We start from the raw sequence: 19,551 nt of genomic DNA, 5'->3' as shown, positions 1-19,551 counted from the left end.
ATATGCCTGTTTTTAAAAATTTATTAGGTTCATAATAGAAATTAAAATTGCTACGTTTTTCACAAGCGTCAATGAGTACGCATAAACAAAAAATTTTAATATGCAATATATTGGAGAGGAAACAAAAAATTAGGTTTCGTATGTTCCAATTTTGGAACATTGGCATGTAAAAGGAGAATGTCTGCGCTCGCTATAATGCTATTCATCAGGCATCTAGTAGAGGAGACGGATTTGGCCCGATGTTTTAGCATGTTCCTCTAGGCAGTGTGCCTTCTTGACCAATGAAAGTGAACGGCAGCACCGCTCTTGTACTTAAGCAATCACAGTGCTTCAATAATGCCCCTTAAAGGGACACTAAAGGTCAACGTTGATTGTTGAAATATCGGTCCAGGAACCTCGTAGTTTTACTTTTGTGCCAAGGAAGGGTCTATTTTGAAATAAAATCACGTTTTAGTAATCCGCATAGGGTTAGCGCACTTCAAATTACCCGTCTCAAGAAGCAGACTGACCAGACCAACTCGCGTCACTGTTGCCGTGAAAAACGTTGCCCTGCTTCACTGCCCTAGTAGCAGCAGACAGAAAGCAGCGGGAGCCACAGCAGCCACAACGGCCATCGATCAATTTGTTGCCATCAGCTCCAAAATTGCAGACGTTTTTTGGTTCAACTGCGCCCTGCTAGATAGCACCACCTGTTCTGTGTCTCTACACGAAAATTGAATTTTTGAACTACTCGCGTCATTCTCCATAGTAACGTCCGGCGGTTTTTCTTTCTATGATATAACAGAAACGAACAAGCAGCATTTTATTGCGTCTTTTGATGCACGGAAGGTTCTTTATTTAGTGCAGCTAGTTCGATTACTAGTCATTATTTGTACGCCGTCCATCTGATGTTATCGGGATCATTTTGAGAATGTCCTACTGCGGCGCATGTGTTTTTGTTTTCTTAATTTCTCAGTAAGCAGAGCACTGTTGTGATAATATTGCTGTTTTAGATATTGTCATACATCGAGCTTTCACTAATTGACGTAAATTGTTATTTGACTTTAGTGTCTCTTTAACAATCCTTGAGAGGGAAGTATGCGACTAGAATTTATACATCGTAGAGTTTGCTCCCACACTGTTTCAGCTAATGCTAATTGATAAATTGTCCTGCCGTCCATTTTTCAGATAATTCTATTGATAAACCTGTGTATGAAGGAACGAAACTGGTGCGGTATTTTTAGATTATCTTGGACTCCACTTAGATGTGTGATAATTGAAGGTGACTGTCTCGAGCACTCACCATCAAATCACCATCACCTGTCTCGAGCACTCACCATCAAATTAGTTGCCCCCATAAAACTTATTCTTTCAGCAGAGGTTGGAATCGCCTAACAGCTTTAAGCCAAGGCCTATTCAAGAACACCAGCCTAAAATATATTGTTGCGAAAAAAAAGATGATATACATTATAAAGTGTAGCAGGATATCACAACCGAATGAAACAACTCTCACTCAGTGCATTGTGAACTATTACTAATAAACTCCCAACGAAAACAATAACTCTCACAAAAATGTGGAACATACATGAAAAAAAAAAATGACAGCATATCCACGGGGTGAATGATGGAGAGTGGGGCGAAGCATCTGTCCATCCGTGCGTCCGCACGTCCATCCATGCGTCTGCCCCTGCGTTCGTCCATGCATTCGCCCCTGCGTCCATCCATCCGTGCGTCTGTCCATGCATCTGTCTGTGTGCCCGTTTGTCCATCTAGTCAACACTCCAAGTACCATCATCTCGCATCTTTTCATCATATATTCCGCATATAGAAGCACCGCCATCCAGCGAACATTCCAAGGACTAAACGAGAGGTGGCACACGCACACTTTCTTACGGCTTGCGCTTCGTGTCTACTTCCCACCTTTAGCCCCCTCGAGTTCATGGTATATACTAGTTCACTGTATTCATGGCACTGCGGCCCAACGCTCGCTAAACCTTTCTAAAACCAAGGAGGTTACGCCCAGCGAGTACAACGTAGCATCTCTTTCTTGTCAGATGGTGCTCAATGTACATGCTGATAGCTGCTGATGGTGAATGAGAGACAGGAGAATTCAGCTTTTAGTTAATGTGCACGCTGCGAATGTTTTATTGTTCAACAACGCACAGGAGAAATCTCCCACCGGCACCACCTTTCAGGTCAAAGCGTAAGACATGTTACGTGCTATGACTAGGGATGAATGGCTGCCACTTTAAGAAGCTTCGCCCCTAAAAAAAGCAATAAAAGCAGTCTCACTGCGAGAGATATATATATAGTATGTTCTTGCACTTCCGAATTCGCTAAAATTGTGTATAAACTGCTCTAGCCCAATAGACGCAATAAGAGGGCACTTTTTTGCCCGACACATCATAACTGACAGATGAAAATAAGAACATTGCATGACTTGACTGAATAAGTTTTGCACAAAGGACACAGCAAGCAAATCACAGAACTTCGTAGCTGCACAGTTCGGTCAGCTCCTCGTGATCCAGGACAAAGCTGTAGGCCAGGGGATCAGTGACGTAGCTCTGTTTGACCCACTCCGATATGACTATTCCAGTCTGCAAAGACAGAAATGACAAAGCGTGCCATTGCGGTCAGTTTTTGGCAAGTTTATGCATGAAGAAACTGGCAATGCTATCTCACCGACTGTGCAAGGAAAAGATCAACAATTTAAGATTGTGTTTTACAAGTAACAAAGCTCCAGCATAGTGGCGTATACAGTACCTGGGAGGGGATACTGCTTTTGTGAAATCATACAGTTGACGGTTAAAAAAAAAATCGCGGCATATCCACAAAGCGAATGATGATAAGGGAGCGAAGCAGTAGGATCGTTCGGTATTACTGTAAATCACCTGTCATATTTACCACTCACGCATGTAAAGTGCAGGAGTTTATGTGTGATAACCATAATACGATTATGAAGTAAGGCTAAACGGCAAACAGTGGACTAATTTGGATCACTTGTGGTTTTAGAACTTGCATTTAACATGCACTAATGTTTTGAATTTGGTTCCTAAAAACCTTATGTGAAATTGATGCCATCTGTTGGTAGCTTGATGAAGCTATCGATGCGGCGCCATGATGAAGACTTCTGTACGAGTCGTACCGCGGTCACTGCTGTAGCTGCTTGCTAGCAGTACTTTCTTTCTAAGAACAGCAAACAATAACAAGGTGTTAGCCATAAGCAGTAGCTGGAGCACGGGAATACTGAGCTCCTTATTGTCAGCATTGAGCAAATATAACATTGAGGTTACTTTCCTGCAAACTTTCTTTTTGTGCCCAGATTTTCGCTAGCTGTGCAACACATCGCACGAAAATGTCCTATCACTCCCCAAACAGCGATAAGTATGTTCCTTGCGGACACATGTGGAGCATGCTTAGCCTTCAACACGGCATAAATGTACAGAGCAGCCACCAGATCACGACATAATTTGTATAATGTCTTCTGAAATACAGCCACTATCACTCGGAATCAAACAGCATTGTACATAGTAATGCAACAGCTGTGGGATCTAGACGTGGCAAGCGCCACCACGCTCTTGGAGTGAACGGACACAGAAGGCGCGGTCGGTACAAACCAAACAACAACATACATTTATTTAACTAATTTTAGAACGACGATATCGTCAGCCAAATTATTACACAACCAATCATGATCAACACGCCAAGACGTCCTTACACAATATTAAACAACACGACAAAACATGACAAACACAATGACACACCTAAGGCTGTGTCGCCAACGCTTGACTTACCACGAGGGCCCCCAACGCGCAGCCCACGGTGCCACGCACCGGGGACCCACGCTAAAGACAACCGTTCGCGACAATCGCCACGCGCAAAAAAAACCAGCTTATTTCTCGCTCGCTGCTACCAAGGCTTTTCGCCGCCGCCGCTATACCACGACGATGATGATAGTGGTGATCAACGCTTGCGAACACAACGCCACTTACTACCACTCGGTAGTTGTACCCCGAAATGCTTTTGGGCGAGACACATGCACCATGCAACGCAAACAACTTTACAGGGGGGTGTCAGCACCCTACACAAGTTTAGCTGCTAAGTCACCAAGGCAAGTGTGTCCCGGCAGCTCACAACTTTGTAGTTTTCTTCAATGCCCTCGCCTGTGCAGCTTCATTTCGCTATGGAGGTGCATACCGTTTCTTTGCCACAACAAAGTCCAGCGATGATTCTTCTGGATAGCGGCCCAACTGCCGAGTCACAATCCGATTCAGTAAACGTCAGCCCGTTGTACAAGGCGTTACTATTTTAAAAATGTGCTATTAATTAGTCAGAATTAATCTCAAAAGCATGAACTGCAAGACGATGTTGACCGAATCACAAGTACCTTTTGTCCCCAGTGTTTCCACTCAACGCCACTTCGTGCACTTATTTTTTTTTTATGTCTGTCAACTACACAGAGTTTATTTAAACACACAATTTTTTAACAGTTTTATAGGCTTTCTTTTAGAATTTGTTTTGCTACTACTCACGAATAAACCACACGTGTGTAACAACACAAATTATTTTTTTTTGTCACGGCAAAAAATTTTAGACAGTCTTTTAGTCTTTTTCTTAAACGTGTTTGTCTGCAGAATTTAATTCAGTAATAAAAAAAAATGTGCCATTTTGAGATGTATTTTGCAAAAAAAGAAAAAAAAAAATCTGCCCTCAACTGGTTAAGTAAAACTGCTGCTTAAATAGAACATTTTTTTTTAATATGATTGGTTTCATGCTTGCATTCAGCACCCCTGTTTATCTCCCCGTAAACAGAACGCCTGTTAAATGGAGCATATTTATAGTATGGCGTTTCAGGTAAAGCCACGAAAGAGCAGAAATCGCTTTTAGTCATAGAAACTGCTTCCTAATGTTTTGCAAATGACCGTATGCACAGTTCTCAAGGATGCGGCAACCAACTGCTTAGAAGGCGACTATTGACAGAAAAGCTGCCGTACTAACAATACCAATCAGCAGTTACCAGTGATATGATCAGTATGGCAACGCGGCTATAAACACGGCAAGCTGGTTTTAAATTTCCGGCTAGGGTACGAGATGACTGCGAGGAGCCACCAGTGTTTCATGCAAAAACGCATTGTGATGTCTGGTGCACGCTGACCTGGAGATTCTTGAGAGAGTCCTCGAGGCTAGGAACGGTGACGAGGATGGCTCCCTTCTTGATGGTGCGCCTCAGAAACTGCCACAGGGCCACCTGTTCTTGCTCGGGCGTGAAGAACTCAAACACATTGTTGAGGATGACGACGTCTGAGCTGGCGACAAGGTCAGGTACGGCAAGCACGTTTGCATTGATGACCTGCATGGAAAAAACGGACGATGTAACCTGTGCACACTTAGTACAGCGAAAGCTCTTATGAAATCACAATGAGGGCTGCGTGCCCTGCAGTTGTCCGTAATCCCTATTGTGCTAATTACCTCTTTCGTTACCCCCACCTGTTCGAATCGATCGCGGGTCATCGACGCTTCTGGGTCATTGATTTTGGCATATTAAATTTTTTTCTCGTGCACCCAGAACTTTCTAGTAGTTAGTTCAGCCACTCAACTTTCAGAATTTTTTGAATTTGCCGACTTGGGTAACATAGATTTTACAGACTTTTGCACGAACCAATGTGCGTGTGTAGTTGGAAAAATGCACTAGGTTGGCGAATTTGACAGAAGTGCGTGCCCCTCATAATTATGCTACAGTAACATCGAAGTTCTGTAATGAAAAGCAACTTTGCAAGGCAAATATTGAATTGATGTGTTCGCTTCGAATTGAGCAGTAATAGTTGTCAGAAATTTATGCCAGCTAAATAATCAATAGAAAGCTGTCCGGGAAAATCAATCCTATAAAAAATATTTCCCAAGGTCCACCGCATGTATAAAGTGTGCAGGTGGCTCTCACGGCCAGTTTCCAGCCACTTTGGTTTTGCTTGTATCATTATATCATACATAGGGTCACATCCAGTGCCACTAGTCGCTCCTATTACGCAGTTGTCACGCGCGCATGCGTGCGCATCAGCGCTGCAAAACACATGCGCTGCTTGAAACTGTCGTGCGACTCCACCTGAATTGAGTGAGAACGAGCTGAGATTTTGTGGATGACAGCACCTCAGCATCAAGTTTTATGCAGATGATGTTTTGCGTCAGCCTGAGACACCCGTAGCCGTTCATGGGTTTGTTTTGTTTACATCCTCAAGTTATCTCATCCGCAGCAAGTGCATGTAGCTTCTGACCTTCGTGCATAATCTTATAGCTACATAGGTTACGTGCGTGGTCCACACTTCGCAAGGGTGCAGTGTGGTGGCGCTGGCTGCAGTATGCGCAAAGATGCAAAGATATGCTTAGATCCATATATTTGAATGCCAACCTATGCGGAGTCAGGCGACTCATTGAAAGAGGCAACGCTAGATGAAATAGCGAAGTTCATTGGACATCTTGTTTATAAAGGGATTGTTCACATCACTGGTATTCATAAATATTGGAATACCTCAAGACTGTTATCGCAAGGCAATAAAAGTTCAATGAGAAGAGTGTACGTGTACACTTGTGTCTCACCTCGGTTCTGATTTTCTTTGTCTATGTGAAGAGAACCATATTGTACATCATTAATTATTTTTACACTGTTGCTGCGTCATTTATGTACTAAATGTATATTCTGCATTTTCTTAGTTTTAAATATTTTTGCATATATAGTGTTTTTTTACTCCACTGTTTACCAGCTGGTTACGCCTCGCCGCGGTGGTCTAGTGGCTAAGGTACTCGGCTGCTGACCCGCAGTTCGCGAGATCAAATCCCAGCTGCGGGGACTGCATTTCCGATGGAGGTGGAAATGTCGTAGGCCCGTGTGCTCAGATTCGAGTGCACGTTAAGAACTCCAGGTGGTCGAAATTTCCGGAGCCCTCCATTACGGCGTCTCTCATAATCATATGGTGGTTTTGGGATGTTAAACTCCACATATAAATCAATACCAGCTGGTGACAAAAAATTTTACTTTCCACATTTTCATTCATTCTAAAATATTTTTGCTGCTATACAATCTATATTTTTTGAAAAGAGCATTTTATTCTACAAAGTTTGATATGCTGCAATGTGTGCTGGTGGCATTTTTAAAACTGGCAAAAACGATCTTCCCGAGACGTATGAAAAACAACCATTCTCATGCGATAATGAAAGAGTTAAGAAAAAAACTTAGTAAATAAAAAGCACCAAGGACACAACGAGATTCGAACCCGTGTCCCCTGCGTGCCAGCACAGTGTTCTACAACAAAGCCACACCAGTTCTTGAAACTTCATTGCAAACTGTCATTAGGCAGGCTTGACGTCGGGAAAGGAATCGCATTAATACGAGTAATAAAGTGTTTTAGAACAGCAAAGCAACAACCAGGCATCACACAATGTTAATTGCATAACGGGTGGGTCGACCACAACTCCCACCCCACTCCAAAAGCTTCAGGCATAATTTTTCGCCATCAGCCAGAGCATAAAAGAAATTGCACGGGGTACTACTCTTCTCCTAAGAATGACGAAGGATGGCATAGTGAATGCTTCCATACTACGCAAAAATTATGGCACAGTGGGTGCCCTGCAAGTGTGCCTGTAGCAGTTACCCTAAGAATGTTTAAAAAAGGTCACTCTTCAATCTTTCACTGTGACTATGCTGTGCATTCCACGCAGGCCAAGTGATTTTTTAGTCATCCAAATCATTAAAAAAAGAACAATTCTTAACATTATTTAGTGGAAGAATCAAAGATTAAGTGGCTCACTCATTACCACCATGCAAGCAAAAATGGAGTGTTGTCAAGCAAATAGTAAGTGAAGCCAATGATGTTATTTTAAATTGAAATGTAGAAATATTCACAGGAGGAGAATCAGTAAAATGAACAATAATATAATATGTGGGGTTCGCTATATCGAAACTGTGCGAGAGATCAGTTACGTAGGGCAGAGATGTGCTCAACCCTCCATTGCCTCCCCTATTTGAGAGAGGTTCGGAAGGATGGGGTGCATACCTCTACAGCCCCAATTACTGTCTGTAGTTGGTTAAAAACATGTAGTACACTGCTTTAATAAGCATTGTGAAAATTTTCATCACTACTGTGATTGACTTATATTGCATTAATGTGCAGTTAGTTTGACTGTTTGAGTAGGTACTATATGGCTTTCATAAGTGTTGTGCCTTTCTCTCACACACAAACACACACAGAACGAATACAGTAAAACAATTACATGGACTCGGTTTAGCTGACACTCGCCTTGATCCTGTCTTCCATGTGGAAATGCTTGATGGCAGTTTCCTGAATTTGGCACAGGTCAGGATTCATCTCGACACCAATAATCGGATTTGCTGGCGTGAATGCATGGGCCTGGAAGTACAGCACAGCACCAGTACGTGAATGTGCTCAAGTCGTAAGTGCAGCTGAACGTACAGGGTCTGTCAAAAGCTCCCAGGACACGCTGCAGAAATGCAAGGAATAGTAGCTTGGGAATTTTTCGCAGACTATGCACACGTATAAATGCATATACATGCACACCACTTACTCCCAAGACAAGAAATAAAGCTAGTTAGTAGGAACACCTTTACGAAAAGCACATATTTAAGTTGTGGAGAACCTACCAGAAGCATCTTGCAGAGAAACAGACGACACTTCACAAGTATCACGGTTTTGAAAGATTTGTAAGATATTTTGATTTGAAACCAATGTTAGTTTGCACATGTAAATTTGGTGTTATCATCTAAATGCGATATCACGGAGCAAAATTCAAATTTATGGAAAATATGATGACCATCCCCCCTCAACCTCGACAAATGAAGAAATAAAGAAAAACTGAAGTAAGGTTAATGTTTTTTCCACCTGCTGTTGCCTTTGGCAGCTGTAGCATAAATGAAGCTAGCCGTTGTGCGTATAAAAGTTTTAAAAAGCCTTTTCAGCAATAAAAGTGAGGTCATAGATTTCAAACTTCCTGTGCTTAGTTGTGAACATCTGTCGGCAATGTGGCATGACGGCAGCCGAGCAGGGTAGTGCGATGGCTGCTATAAATATGACGAGGAAGCATTGTAATACTGTTTGCAGACCTTTGCTACAGGTTGCGACAGAAAGCGATGAGGTATTTTTTAAAAAGAACATTGTTCTATTAATTTATTAACCGAACAGAGGCACCCCAAGCATTCCGAATTTCTTAAAATAGTATGAACTTTCTTCCCAGCTTGTCCTGCAAGTCTCGCATTTACATCACATATATTTTTTTTTCCTCTGGACATTCACAACAAGGACCTAGTACAAAGTTTGGACTCCCTATGCATCAACATTTTCTCCATGAGAAATAAGAACTTGGGCTTTATTATGGTGCTGTTAGGTTGTCACTATCACCAGTGAATGTTAAAGCAGATAGAGAAAAAAAGATATAAAATAAAGGTGCACAGAGTGAAATAGTACTGCAGTTCCACACGACACTTACAGCGTAGAGCATAACACCCAGCCTGGAGCCCACATCAAGTACAGATTTGTCCTTCAGGTAAGGCACCATCTCCCTGAAAATGAACTCCGCTCTGCGAGCCGACGCAGAGTGCGAAATAAACGCTGCAACAGACAAAAACAGGGCAATACATATGTTTTTCTACTTCACACTAACTTGCACTTTTACATAGACAGTCCCCTGATTAGCAGTCTACTTTAAAAAGTCCAGACTTTTGAAAAATCCATTAGATGGAAAAAAAAAGTGCCTCCATATCCACGAAGTGAATGATGATGAGTGGGCGAAGCTCTGGAGGTAAATCTGGCAAACCATGAATCCTCCGTACATTTTGCCTACTCGATTTTATTACAACGCTCCCCCTAGCGTACGTCGCCGCACTAAATCGAACGATTGCCTTCCACCAATGACACGCGCCATATGTGACATCATTCCTATTTTATAACATCTTGCATCTTTCATCATCAACTACAAATACCGCCGTCTAGTTTATAACATCTTGCATCTTTTCATCATCAGCTACAGGTACCGCCATATAATGAACACTGCAAGAACTAAACGAGATGTAGCTACATACAGGGGTCGCACAGCCCATGCCTTAAGGAGCTTCGCCCCTAAAAGACCACGCAGCATACATGGCCATACATCCATAGATGTGAGCACAGAGGGGGATGGGCAGGGCCCTCCCAACCATCTGAAAGAGGTGCCGATTCCATTCCATATATTTTCTCAGTCAGACTTCATGCCATTTTGCACAGGGTTATGACTATGCATGTTTTCAGACGGTAATAGTGTGACGATGACGACCAAGGACCCACGATGCTGCATTCAAGGAACTGTTCACTTCTTGCTTTTACCCTGGAAATCCGGCCACCAATGGCAGGCCTTTGTCAGATAAGCACATCGTCGCAATTTTTTCATACATTGTGGAGCTCATTTTTTGTTGTACTTGACCAACCAGGGCAGGAGGTGGGGGGATGCGGTTAAAGTTGCCCCCCCCCCCCCATAATGGAGAAGGCTGTGCATTCCTATGGTCTTCTGTATTACAATTGGAAGTTATTTTTGGTCCAGACTGCACAATCAATGCAGGTAAAAAACAAAAAGCACACAACATATGTGACCACGTATCGATTCATCACTCACTGTTACATCACTTACTCAGGGGGGCCGTGTCGTGAGAACCACAAGCTTTGCAGTAGCTCCGGCTCAGTCTTCCTTGCTCAACCAACTCGTCAATGGCTTCGTCATCGTAAAGGAATGCATCAACATGAACTGTCGTTGCTGGATCACAGTCTGCATTCTAGAAGATAAAAGATATGTGGTGCAAGTTGTGTAAAGTCGAAAGTTAGTTTTTTTGTGGGATTAACTCGAACTGCACTTGTGAACTCCCATATACAGCTTTCATTTCAATAGCCAATAGATTGTGAACACAACTTGGCAAGCCATAAAACACACAGTAATTAGAGATGAATAAAAACAGTGCTTTGAAACCATGGGATGTCATTTTGATAGCACCCCAACTTGAAAGCTCAACAAGAATAACAGAGAGAGGCATACAACACAAGTGCATAAATCTGTCCTTTTGGTTTTGTTTCTGTAATCTGTGTTGTTTATCTGAGTCATTATAATATTAAACATAGGCCACTTACTCGTGATGTCAGCATGTGTCATATGTCAGTGAAGTAAGTGTGCAGGAAAAAACACAGGTATTCATTTCCCATAAACGAAGACAATTTAATCTGACAGCCTCAGTGAAATTTTTCTTTCATAACTAAGAACTGGGGGCTCTTGAGAATAATTCAAATTCCGAGATACCACATCGAACACACATGGGCGGCACCAGGATTTTTGTTTTCTGGGGGGAGGGGGAGGGGGGGAGGCACTGATGAAAATTGCATACCTTCGTGGGGGCAGAGAGGCACCGAACTTATACGTTGTGTTTTAACTATGCTTGCTCTTGAGAGGGCAAGGGGGGGGGGGGCAAGCAATTCTGCGTGCAAAAGCTCCAGCCCACCAGTGCCCCCCTCCCCCCTTGGCGCCGCTCCTGAATAATACATTCGGCCATTTGGGAGGAAGAAAAGGGAAAAAAAAAGGAACAAGAATGAAAATATTTACATTTATGCGTCACAAGCGAAGAATAGAATTCAAGCATAAGAACTGCTACAGAATGCACCCTCATAATGTTTTTACCATATGACCACAGTTTCCTCCTGTGGTCGTATCATCATGTACTTTTTCTTCTCACAGGCTTTTCGGCACGCGTTTCATAACTTCAGATACTGGTATTCAATCTTGTCTTCATGTAATATTGCACCACATCAGAACAAACTCCGATGGGGGAAGTTCATGCCCGGTATTGTCACGCTTTACAAGTTTGCACAAGTGCCCTAGCAGCAAGAATCATGAAACGTCAACCTGGCTTCATCTACAGACCTTCCAAATTCCATTATGCTTGATACACCCACGTAACAGGTGGGGCTGAGCCAAGTGAAATTGATGGTGCTGCATATGAGAGGCCAAGATATGTGCATAATGCACATTCCACAAAAAAAGGAAAAAGAAATCATACATATTGCTTTACCTCTCCCTGCTTTGGCACAAGTATGCTTTCTGAAGGAAAAACTGCATTTACAGGCACCATGGGTCTGAGGTACTCGGCAATCTGTCTCATCTTGTGGTGGGCTTCGGCGACTTGGTGGCCTGCACAGTCTGTAAATCGAACAAGCAAAATTAACTTCCACAGAAACAAGCGAATCTGAACACATTAACAAGTACATCGAAAGAATACGGGTACGTAGGGTACGTTAGGCCCTTACGGTCGTGATACAGTTAATATAATGAAAACTGTGGAGGCTTGCAAGTTTGGCGCCGGCAGCAAACGCCACATTACTGCCAAAACCTTCAGCAGATTCCTTCATGAAATGTTAATTATCATCTGCAGCGCCTCCTAGATTAATACGAAGTGGGACCGATTGCTAAAGCACCGAGTGACGCCCGTGTACAACGCGCCTCTTTCACCTGTCTACAGCATAAAACATATGCTTGGCCGGCCTACCTATTACACAAAGCGAATTTTTAGAAATAGAAGCCAGCAAAAACAGTTTGCTCGGATGAAATTCGCGGCAGTACGCCGAACATTATGGGCGCAATAAGCGTGGAGCGCTCTAGTTATCCTGACAACACACACTTCAGTTCCACTTTCGTTAAGACATTAGCGTAACATTCCATTCTGACGACTCACTTGCCATCAGATACCTTCTCTGTATCCAAAGTATGAACTCTGCCGATTTCGCAGGGTCGATTTGCTGGAGCAGCTTCTCGAACTCGTCTTTCGCCTGCTCGATATCCATCTTGCCTGCCGGTCAAGGATGTCCCGCCCAACACGACACGAGTCGGTGAATAACAAATGGCAGGCAAGTCACGTTGGCTTATGTTTCCTGTGATCAACTATCTGTGCTGGTGATCTCAGATGGTACCGTAGCTCAATAAGCAAACACGATATTCACAAAAGTTCGACGGTGAGGCACGCGTTTTATGTACGGTTCGTTCTCTGACCTCGTTGCTAACTATAAATTACCGCTTCTCTATTACTAAATGGGCTGCCTGGATCAATGATTAATTTCAGCAGTAATGATAGTGTGGTAACATGCGCTAGGAAGCAAACAAAAACCGTTTGCATGTTTAACCTAGCGGAGATCAATGGCGTTACTAGCATCATAGCTCCACAACATGTAAGTTGTAGTCACGTGATACAGCCGGTGGTTCTGGTGGGTTTTAGTGATCGCTAGTAGCGGCTTGCATGTGGCGGGCTTCTGCTTTTTTCTTTATCGCGATTATAGTGTAGATTTGGGCCGCGCTGCCTGGATGCTGTGTATTCGGTGAAATGTTTCGACGCGTGGTCACAGGTGTGAGCATTTTCGGCGGTGGCGTGGCAGCTTTTGTGGTCTGCAGTGAGCAAGCGAAGAAGCGTACCGTGCAAGCATCGTGGACTACGAACTTCGAGCCCACCGTTCAGTGGGACAGTAACTGGGACAAGTAAGCGCGGCCTTGCCAAAGGCGGTGGTTCGCTTGAACTCTCACTTGCGCTTCATTGCGTTTCGTGCTTTGTTACATTTCTTATACTTTGCAAATGCCGTGGAAAAGTGATGTCTTGTGTAATCGAACGTAACCCTCGAAATGTTAATTTACCGCAGACGTGGGCCTATTGTTTAAATGGACTGATTGGCTGATCTACTTACGCGACAAGCTTGCCGTGCTACTGGAAGCATGGAGTTACACTGGAATGAATCTCTGCGCACGTCTATACTTGATTCAAGATTCGCTTGTAATTGTTTCTGCCCATTTTTGCGATGATGAAGTTTGTAGCGAACATTCATCGGCCAGCGCTGTCGGACAATCGACAATTACTCATGTGGAGACAAGCTGTCATCCTCCTTCATTCAAGTTTCGTCGACCATTGTTGAACGTGTAGCTGTTTTTCTTTTTTTCTTCTTCCCGCGCGAATGAGGCTGTCGCGCATGCGCGAGGGATATGTCAATCAAGAAGAAGCAACTCCAAGCCGTCAGTTGTGCATTACGTTTAGCAATTGGTGAAAACGGTTTGAAAGCGCCAAGTAACGATGCATGTACGCTGTTCATCGGTGAAAGTGACGGTCCACCCAAATGGTTGAGATGCGTGATTAACAGAACGAGGATCAACACACTTCATGTTTTTTTTACATGGCAAGGAATGACAAAATGAAGTTCGTACAAGTCGTGAATTGTTTTTCACGACAAACATGCTGCATGATGGAGAAATGACTATTTCTGTGGAGTACTGAACAGTAACACCATATTGACTTAGTTTTTTGTTTTTCTCTTTCCAGGAGGGAGCCCGAGTGTTGCACGAAACCTCCCAAAAATTCATCGGAGAAAGAGCAGAACCGCTACAACGAGGAACTGCAGAAAGCAAAGCCGACAGCAACACGATACCTTTACATAATTCGACATGGCCAATACAATATGCGAGGAGAGTCGGACAAAGACTTCACTTTGACAGAATTGGGTAAGTGACATTATTTTGGTGTTCTTGTCATGTTTTCGTAAACATTGAACGAGACAGATGTTTGAAAGAAACATTTCGTATGCAACATGAACTTGCATGGCTTGTCGATGAATTGTGAAAACTAGTTGCACAAAATGAGCACTACTGGGAAATAATGCGTGGGACGATAGCTAAGTTATACATGGTAAGGTAAGGTAAACACTGCTAAGAAAAGTATGTGTCGAAAGCCAAATCTTTACGTTGAAACCTGATTTCAGCTAGAGAGATTTTGATGGTCACCATTTTTTAACTTTAACCTCATGAAGCCACAATACGATGAAAACAGTGAACACCCTTCAGCACTTGACTTTACTTCAAAAGGAAATTCACATGTATGAAAAGGTTACTTGACTACAATGAAAGCCAAACCTACTCGTTAAGTATTACACACACAATTTTTTTAGCATTAAATTGCAGTGGCAGCCATTCTCCTCTTTGTGTATACCTTAAAAAAGCACTGCTTGTTAGCAGAGTTGATACATTGTTATTCTAAAAAGATAATGCCAGAAAAATTTAGAGATATGTGAAAAAAGAAGAGGCAGAAAATAGTGATACAGAGGTGGTTACAAAAAATGATGTTTAATATCGAAAACAGAAACAAAAAACCCTCCTCACAATTTCGTAACGAACATGCATATGTCCAAGTCTGTCCTTTGACTGAACAGCCGTGCTCATGCCTGTCACCATTGTTCAAGAAACTGACATTCTCTCTTGATGGAAAACACAGAAGGAGCATGCGTGAATCTGCTAGATTTAGCTCTAGGAATATTTTCCAGTGCCCCTCATGGCTTCATTGGTGGATGTGAAAATTTTTTTCAGGTTCCACATAGTACTATGTAAACTTGTACCTTCATTTTTTTCCTAACTTTCTTTTCCTTGACGCTCTGTTGCAGGCCGTAAGCAAGCAGATGCGACAGGTCAACGGTTGAAGGAGTTGGGAGTCCCTTTCTCGCGACTTGTTCACTCGACCATGACACGGGCTATCGAAACAGCCGAGATAATTCATAAGCACCTGCAACCTCTTCCGATTGACTCTTGCGAGCTGATTCGGGAAGGGGCACCTATTCCTCCCGAACCGCCTTACGGAACCTGGAGACCAGAAGCCAAGGTGGTTGCAGGTGTTCTCAGCATGCATTTGTATGAGCTTATTCAATGTGATGCAAATGGTTGTGCCCTAAATTGTTGATTAATTACTGTACAGTTATAAATGCTGACTTGAAGAAATATAGCCCCGCCGTGGTGGTCTAGTGGCTAAGGTACTCGGCTGCTGACCCGCAGGTCGCGGGTTCGAATCCCGGCTGCATTTCTGATGGAGGCGGAAATGTTGTAGGCCCGTGTGCTCAGATTTGGGTGCACGTTAAAGAACCCTAGGTGGTCGAAATTTCCGGAGCCCTCCACTACGGCGCCTCTCATAATCATATGGTGGTTTTGGGACATCAAACTCCACATATCAATCAAATCAATTGAAGAGATATAAACTTTCTACAGTATGGACTTTGCGAAAAGCTCCACTTTTATCAAATTTATTCGCAGTTCACTGTAACTGAAGGGACCATGGTGCGTGTTGGTCATGGCGCACTTTGTGTAGGGTATGTTTTTCTGCATTAGTGCAATCTTTTATCGCACCTCGACTTTACTTGGTGCCCTCGCCTCTTTTCAGCCCTGTCTGCCTCATCTATTTAGGTGCATGTTTCAGCAGAGGGAACTGACTAAGGGGCCGACCTGGGTCGCTAGTTTTTTACAGATGGCGCGAGGATAGAAGCCGGTTTTCGCAAGTACTTCTACCGTGCATCTCCTAGTCAAAAGGAAGACTCCCACGAGATCATCGTTTGCCATGCCAACGTCATTCGATACTGGATATGCAGGTGTGTATGTGTTCCCTTAGACGGCTAGTCTAACACACGGCGAGATGCGCCCTCCGAACGATGGAGACGGACCAGCTCATTTGCTCTCTGCTTGAGCAGCGCTTGTCGTCCTCGCTTGCCCGCTTTTACACATGGGTAGAACGTACGATGCGCGGGGATGGTATCAACTTAGACTTTGCATGAAACATGACGGTGATGGCAAAAACCCGCAGTGTGTGTCCTTGCAAATGCTATCTTAATAAAAATATTTTCCGTGCCATCGCCCAGTAACGGTGCGGCGGCGAGCACATTGCTGATCTATTTTCCTCGCGGTTCTCTTGTTGGCTGTGGTGCTTGCATGACTGGATCATAAGTTTTTAAAATTCATTTGTGTCGTGTCTTACTGGGTTTGAAATGGTCATTTTTGTTAGCTTTTTTCCAGTTTTCAGTTGCTGTTCATGTGAGATGCTATGCTTTGTTGACATTTTTAATATTTGAACATTTTAATAGCAATATCTTACATTCGTCTGAGGTCTAGTAACTATCCAAAGCACCGCCTATGTCTTGTTTCTTTGAGTTGCTGCACTTTCAGCTTTGATGTTTTAATGTTTAGTATGCACACATGCGCACGCATGCACGCGCGCACACACACACACACTATTTTGTGGTAAGTCAGGTCGCTTCGTTAGTATTGAATGTTTATTGAAAGCCACTGCAATTTTTTGTGAACAAGAAGGAAAAATATTTAGTGATGAATAACTCTTGAAATCTGTTCCAAAACTAACTGCATTGCTCCAAAATACACCTATTGATGCTTCAAAGCTGCTCCTAAACTTCCTTTTGTACCGCTCCAGAGCTGCTCTAAAATCGCATTGTTCCTGCTTCTTACGCTGCTCCAAAAAAAAAGGAAGCCCGCTTCCACTCCTGATGTAGTATATTGCGGTCTCGACATGTAAAGATCACAAAATCCAACACTCTTCTTTTGCACCAGTGCAAAGATCTGTGTGTCTTTGCTCCTGATTCCAGGGCTCTGCAGTTCCCACCCGAGGCTTGGTCTCGCATATCTCTGGCCAACTGCAGCATCTCTCTCGTGAGGATCCCTCCTTCGGGCCGAGTGTCCCTACGGTCACTTGGTGACACGGGCCACTTCCCCCAGGAAATGATTACGACCAGCTAGTCGTTTGACCAGTTAGGGCCAGAGTTGTTTTGCGCTTGTGTTTTGAGGTCCCTGTGGTGTTGCACTCGGTCTATGTATAACGAAGTGGACTCGTATAGTTTTTTCTTACATTCTCATTTTTGGACCACTAATGTGGTATTGAAATTTATATATATATATATCTTAGCAATGATGCTCGGCTGTATGTTTATACGTGGGAAACGTATTTTTCCATAATAAAGTAGAACTAAATGTGTACTCATGTATAGGCTTGTGCTTTTAATTACTCCAATCTGTCCTCAGTTTGTGCATTTATGTGCAAGTAGCACAGCAGTTGTTTAAGAAAGTCACCTGCTTATGATACTCGCTAATTGTCTCTTGAAAACAATGTTTTTTATGCAAGCACCGGTGAAAACTTCACCTAAATAAGTTTTCATGGCATGCAATCTGCATAATGTTCTCTCTCTCTTTTTTTTTTTTCTTTTAAGGGACTGTGCTGGACAATGTGTTCGAACAAGTGAGGGCGGCCTGAAACATTTAGTAAAATGCAGACTCTATGGGTTGCGTGCAATGCTAAGACTGATCATAAATTATGGCCAAGTCTTTTGGAATAGGTGGCCAGCTTTAAACCACTTATTTGTTTGTTTTTTTCCTAAGCAGTTTCAAGCCTTTCCAGTGTGGCTGTGTGATAGAACATTTGATTGCCATACAGAATTCTTAGGTCTGATCCAGCTTGGTCTCGGTCTCCAATATGGACCTATTATATATTCGTTTTTGATTATCGGATAATTTGGACACGTAGTAGTCCGATCAGAGAGCGCAGGAATGATATGGTGAATACGTATATGAAGGAGATAAAAAATGGTGTAATTACAGAGATAGGATCAATGTTTGGCAAAACCCTTATTATAATGTCAATTTGATTATTCAATTCTATTTGGCTATATTACAAGGAGAATACATGTACTCATAAGGTAAAGTGGTGGAATGTAGTTCATGTCAATAGCTGCAATAGAAAGGGGTTAGTCTAGGGATAAATTGTTAGTGTAAAGCAGTTTAAGGAATTTCAATCTCTACTCAGTTTCATTCTATATGCATATTTTATTGAGATTCTTCTCTAGAGGACAACGTCCTAAGAGATGGCTGATTGGGCACATTGAATACTTGAACATTACAGTATTCCTATTTGCTTAGACAAATGTAGGTCTTTCGAAGGATATGCATAATTAAACACATATAACCCTCCCGTTAAGCTGGTTGAATACAAAAATACGCATGCATATTGTAATTTAGTTCCAATTAAGGCGTTATAGCATAGCACTTCCACAGCAAATGGGGTTTTGGAATTATCACTAAGGGACACCAGTAAGGATGGGTGAATATTCTGGTGGGTTGAATATTTGAATGAACATTACAGCATTCGAAATGACGAAATATTTGCATAATTGAGCTGATATAACCCTCCTGTGAAGGTGGTTTTGCTGTAGTGCAGAGTTTGCTATGCTGTAAAACCACCCATCCAGCATAAATCTGCACCTACTTCTCAATCAAGTTTAAAAGTGTTATATGGGCTTATATGCACCAAGTTTGGTAATTAAAACTTAGTGTACCAGTTTTTACACACTACTAATTTGCATGCTACTGTTATACAGGCCTAAATGCACTAAGTGTGGTAATTTTTAAAACTTTGCTTGCTGCTTATTACAACAAAAATAAGACATTCACACAGGCTTGGTTCTAATTCTTGTAAAAATGCCCATTTTTAATATGCAATATATACTATTAAAAGGATCCAATACGAAATTGTTCAACTTGAATGTAAACATTTGATGGAAGTCTGTCTGGTTGGGTATGAAACTGGGAGATGTTTTAGACTCCAACCAAAAAGTTTTTGCTACCTAGTCCTCAATATGTCGGGTTTCCTCAAAACTTTTGGTTGGAGTCTAAATCATCTCCCAGAAATTGTTCAACGTATTGGCCTAT

General features: G+C 42.6%; 2 protein-coding genes across 3 annotated transcripts; one reads left to right on the top strand and one right to left on the bottom strand.

Moving 5' to 3' along the window:
- Window positions 1-2,094: 2,094 nt before the first annotated feature.
- On the bottom strand, window positions 2,095-13,081 carry LOC119180394 (uncharacterized). The gene is made up of 7 exons (XM_037431587.2): window positions 12,728-13,081; window positions 12,068-12,195; window positions 10,645-10,786; window positions 9,472-9,593; window positions 8,268-8,378; window positions 5,135-5,329; window positions 2,095-2,576 (listed from the first exon to the last, which is right to left on the bottom strand). The coding sequence occupies exons 1-7, from the start codon at window positions 12,834-12,836 to the stop codon at window positions 2,460-2,462; spliced, it is 924 nt and encodes a 307-aa protein (XP_037287484.2). The 5' UTR covers window positions 12,837-13,081; the 3' UTR covers window positions 2,095-2,459.
- A 160-nt stretch (window positions 13,082-13,241) lies between these two features.
- On the top strand, window positions 13,242-17,826 carry LOC142803638 (serine/threonine-protein phosphatase Pgam5, mitochondrial-like). 2 transcript variants are annotated; one of them, XM_075889100.1, is made up of 5 exons: window positions 13,242-13,521; window positions 14,351-14,529; window positions 15,462-15,676; window positions 16,303-16,433; window positions 17,439-17,826. In XM_075889100.1, exons 1-5 carry the CDS (start codon window positions 13,370-13,372, stop codon window positions 17,587-17,589), a joined length of 828 nt encoding a protein of 275 aa, XP_075745215.1. In that variant the 5' UTR covers window positions 13,242-13,369; the 3' UTR covers window positions 17,590-17,826. The 2 variants fall into 2 exon arrangements, with proteins under 2 accessions (XP_075745215.1, XP_075745214.1); XM_075889099.1 differs by having other exon boundaries at window positions 13,243-13,521; window positions 15,462-15,679.
- Window positions 17,827-19,551: the final 1,725 nt, after the last annotated feature.

Source organism: Rhipicephalus microplus, chromosome 3, assembly GCF_043290135.1.
Source record: "Rhipicephalus microplus isolate Deutch F79 chromosome 3, USDA_Rmic, whole genome shotgun sequence".
Taxonomy (NCBI): Eukaryota; Metazoa; Arthropoda; class Arachnida; order Ixodida; family Ixodidae; genus Rhipicephalus; species Rhipicephalus microplus.
Note: the sequence above shows the minus strand (reverse complement) of the source record. Positions and strands in the feature narration are given on the sequence as shown.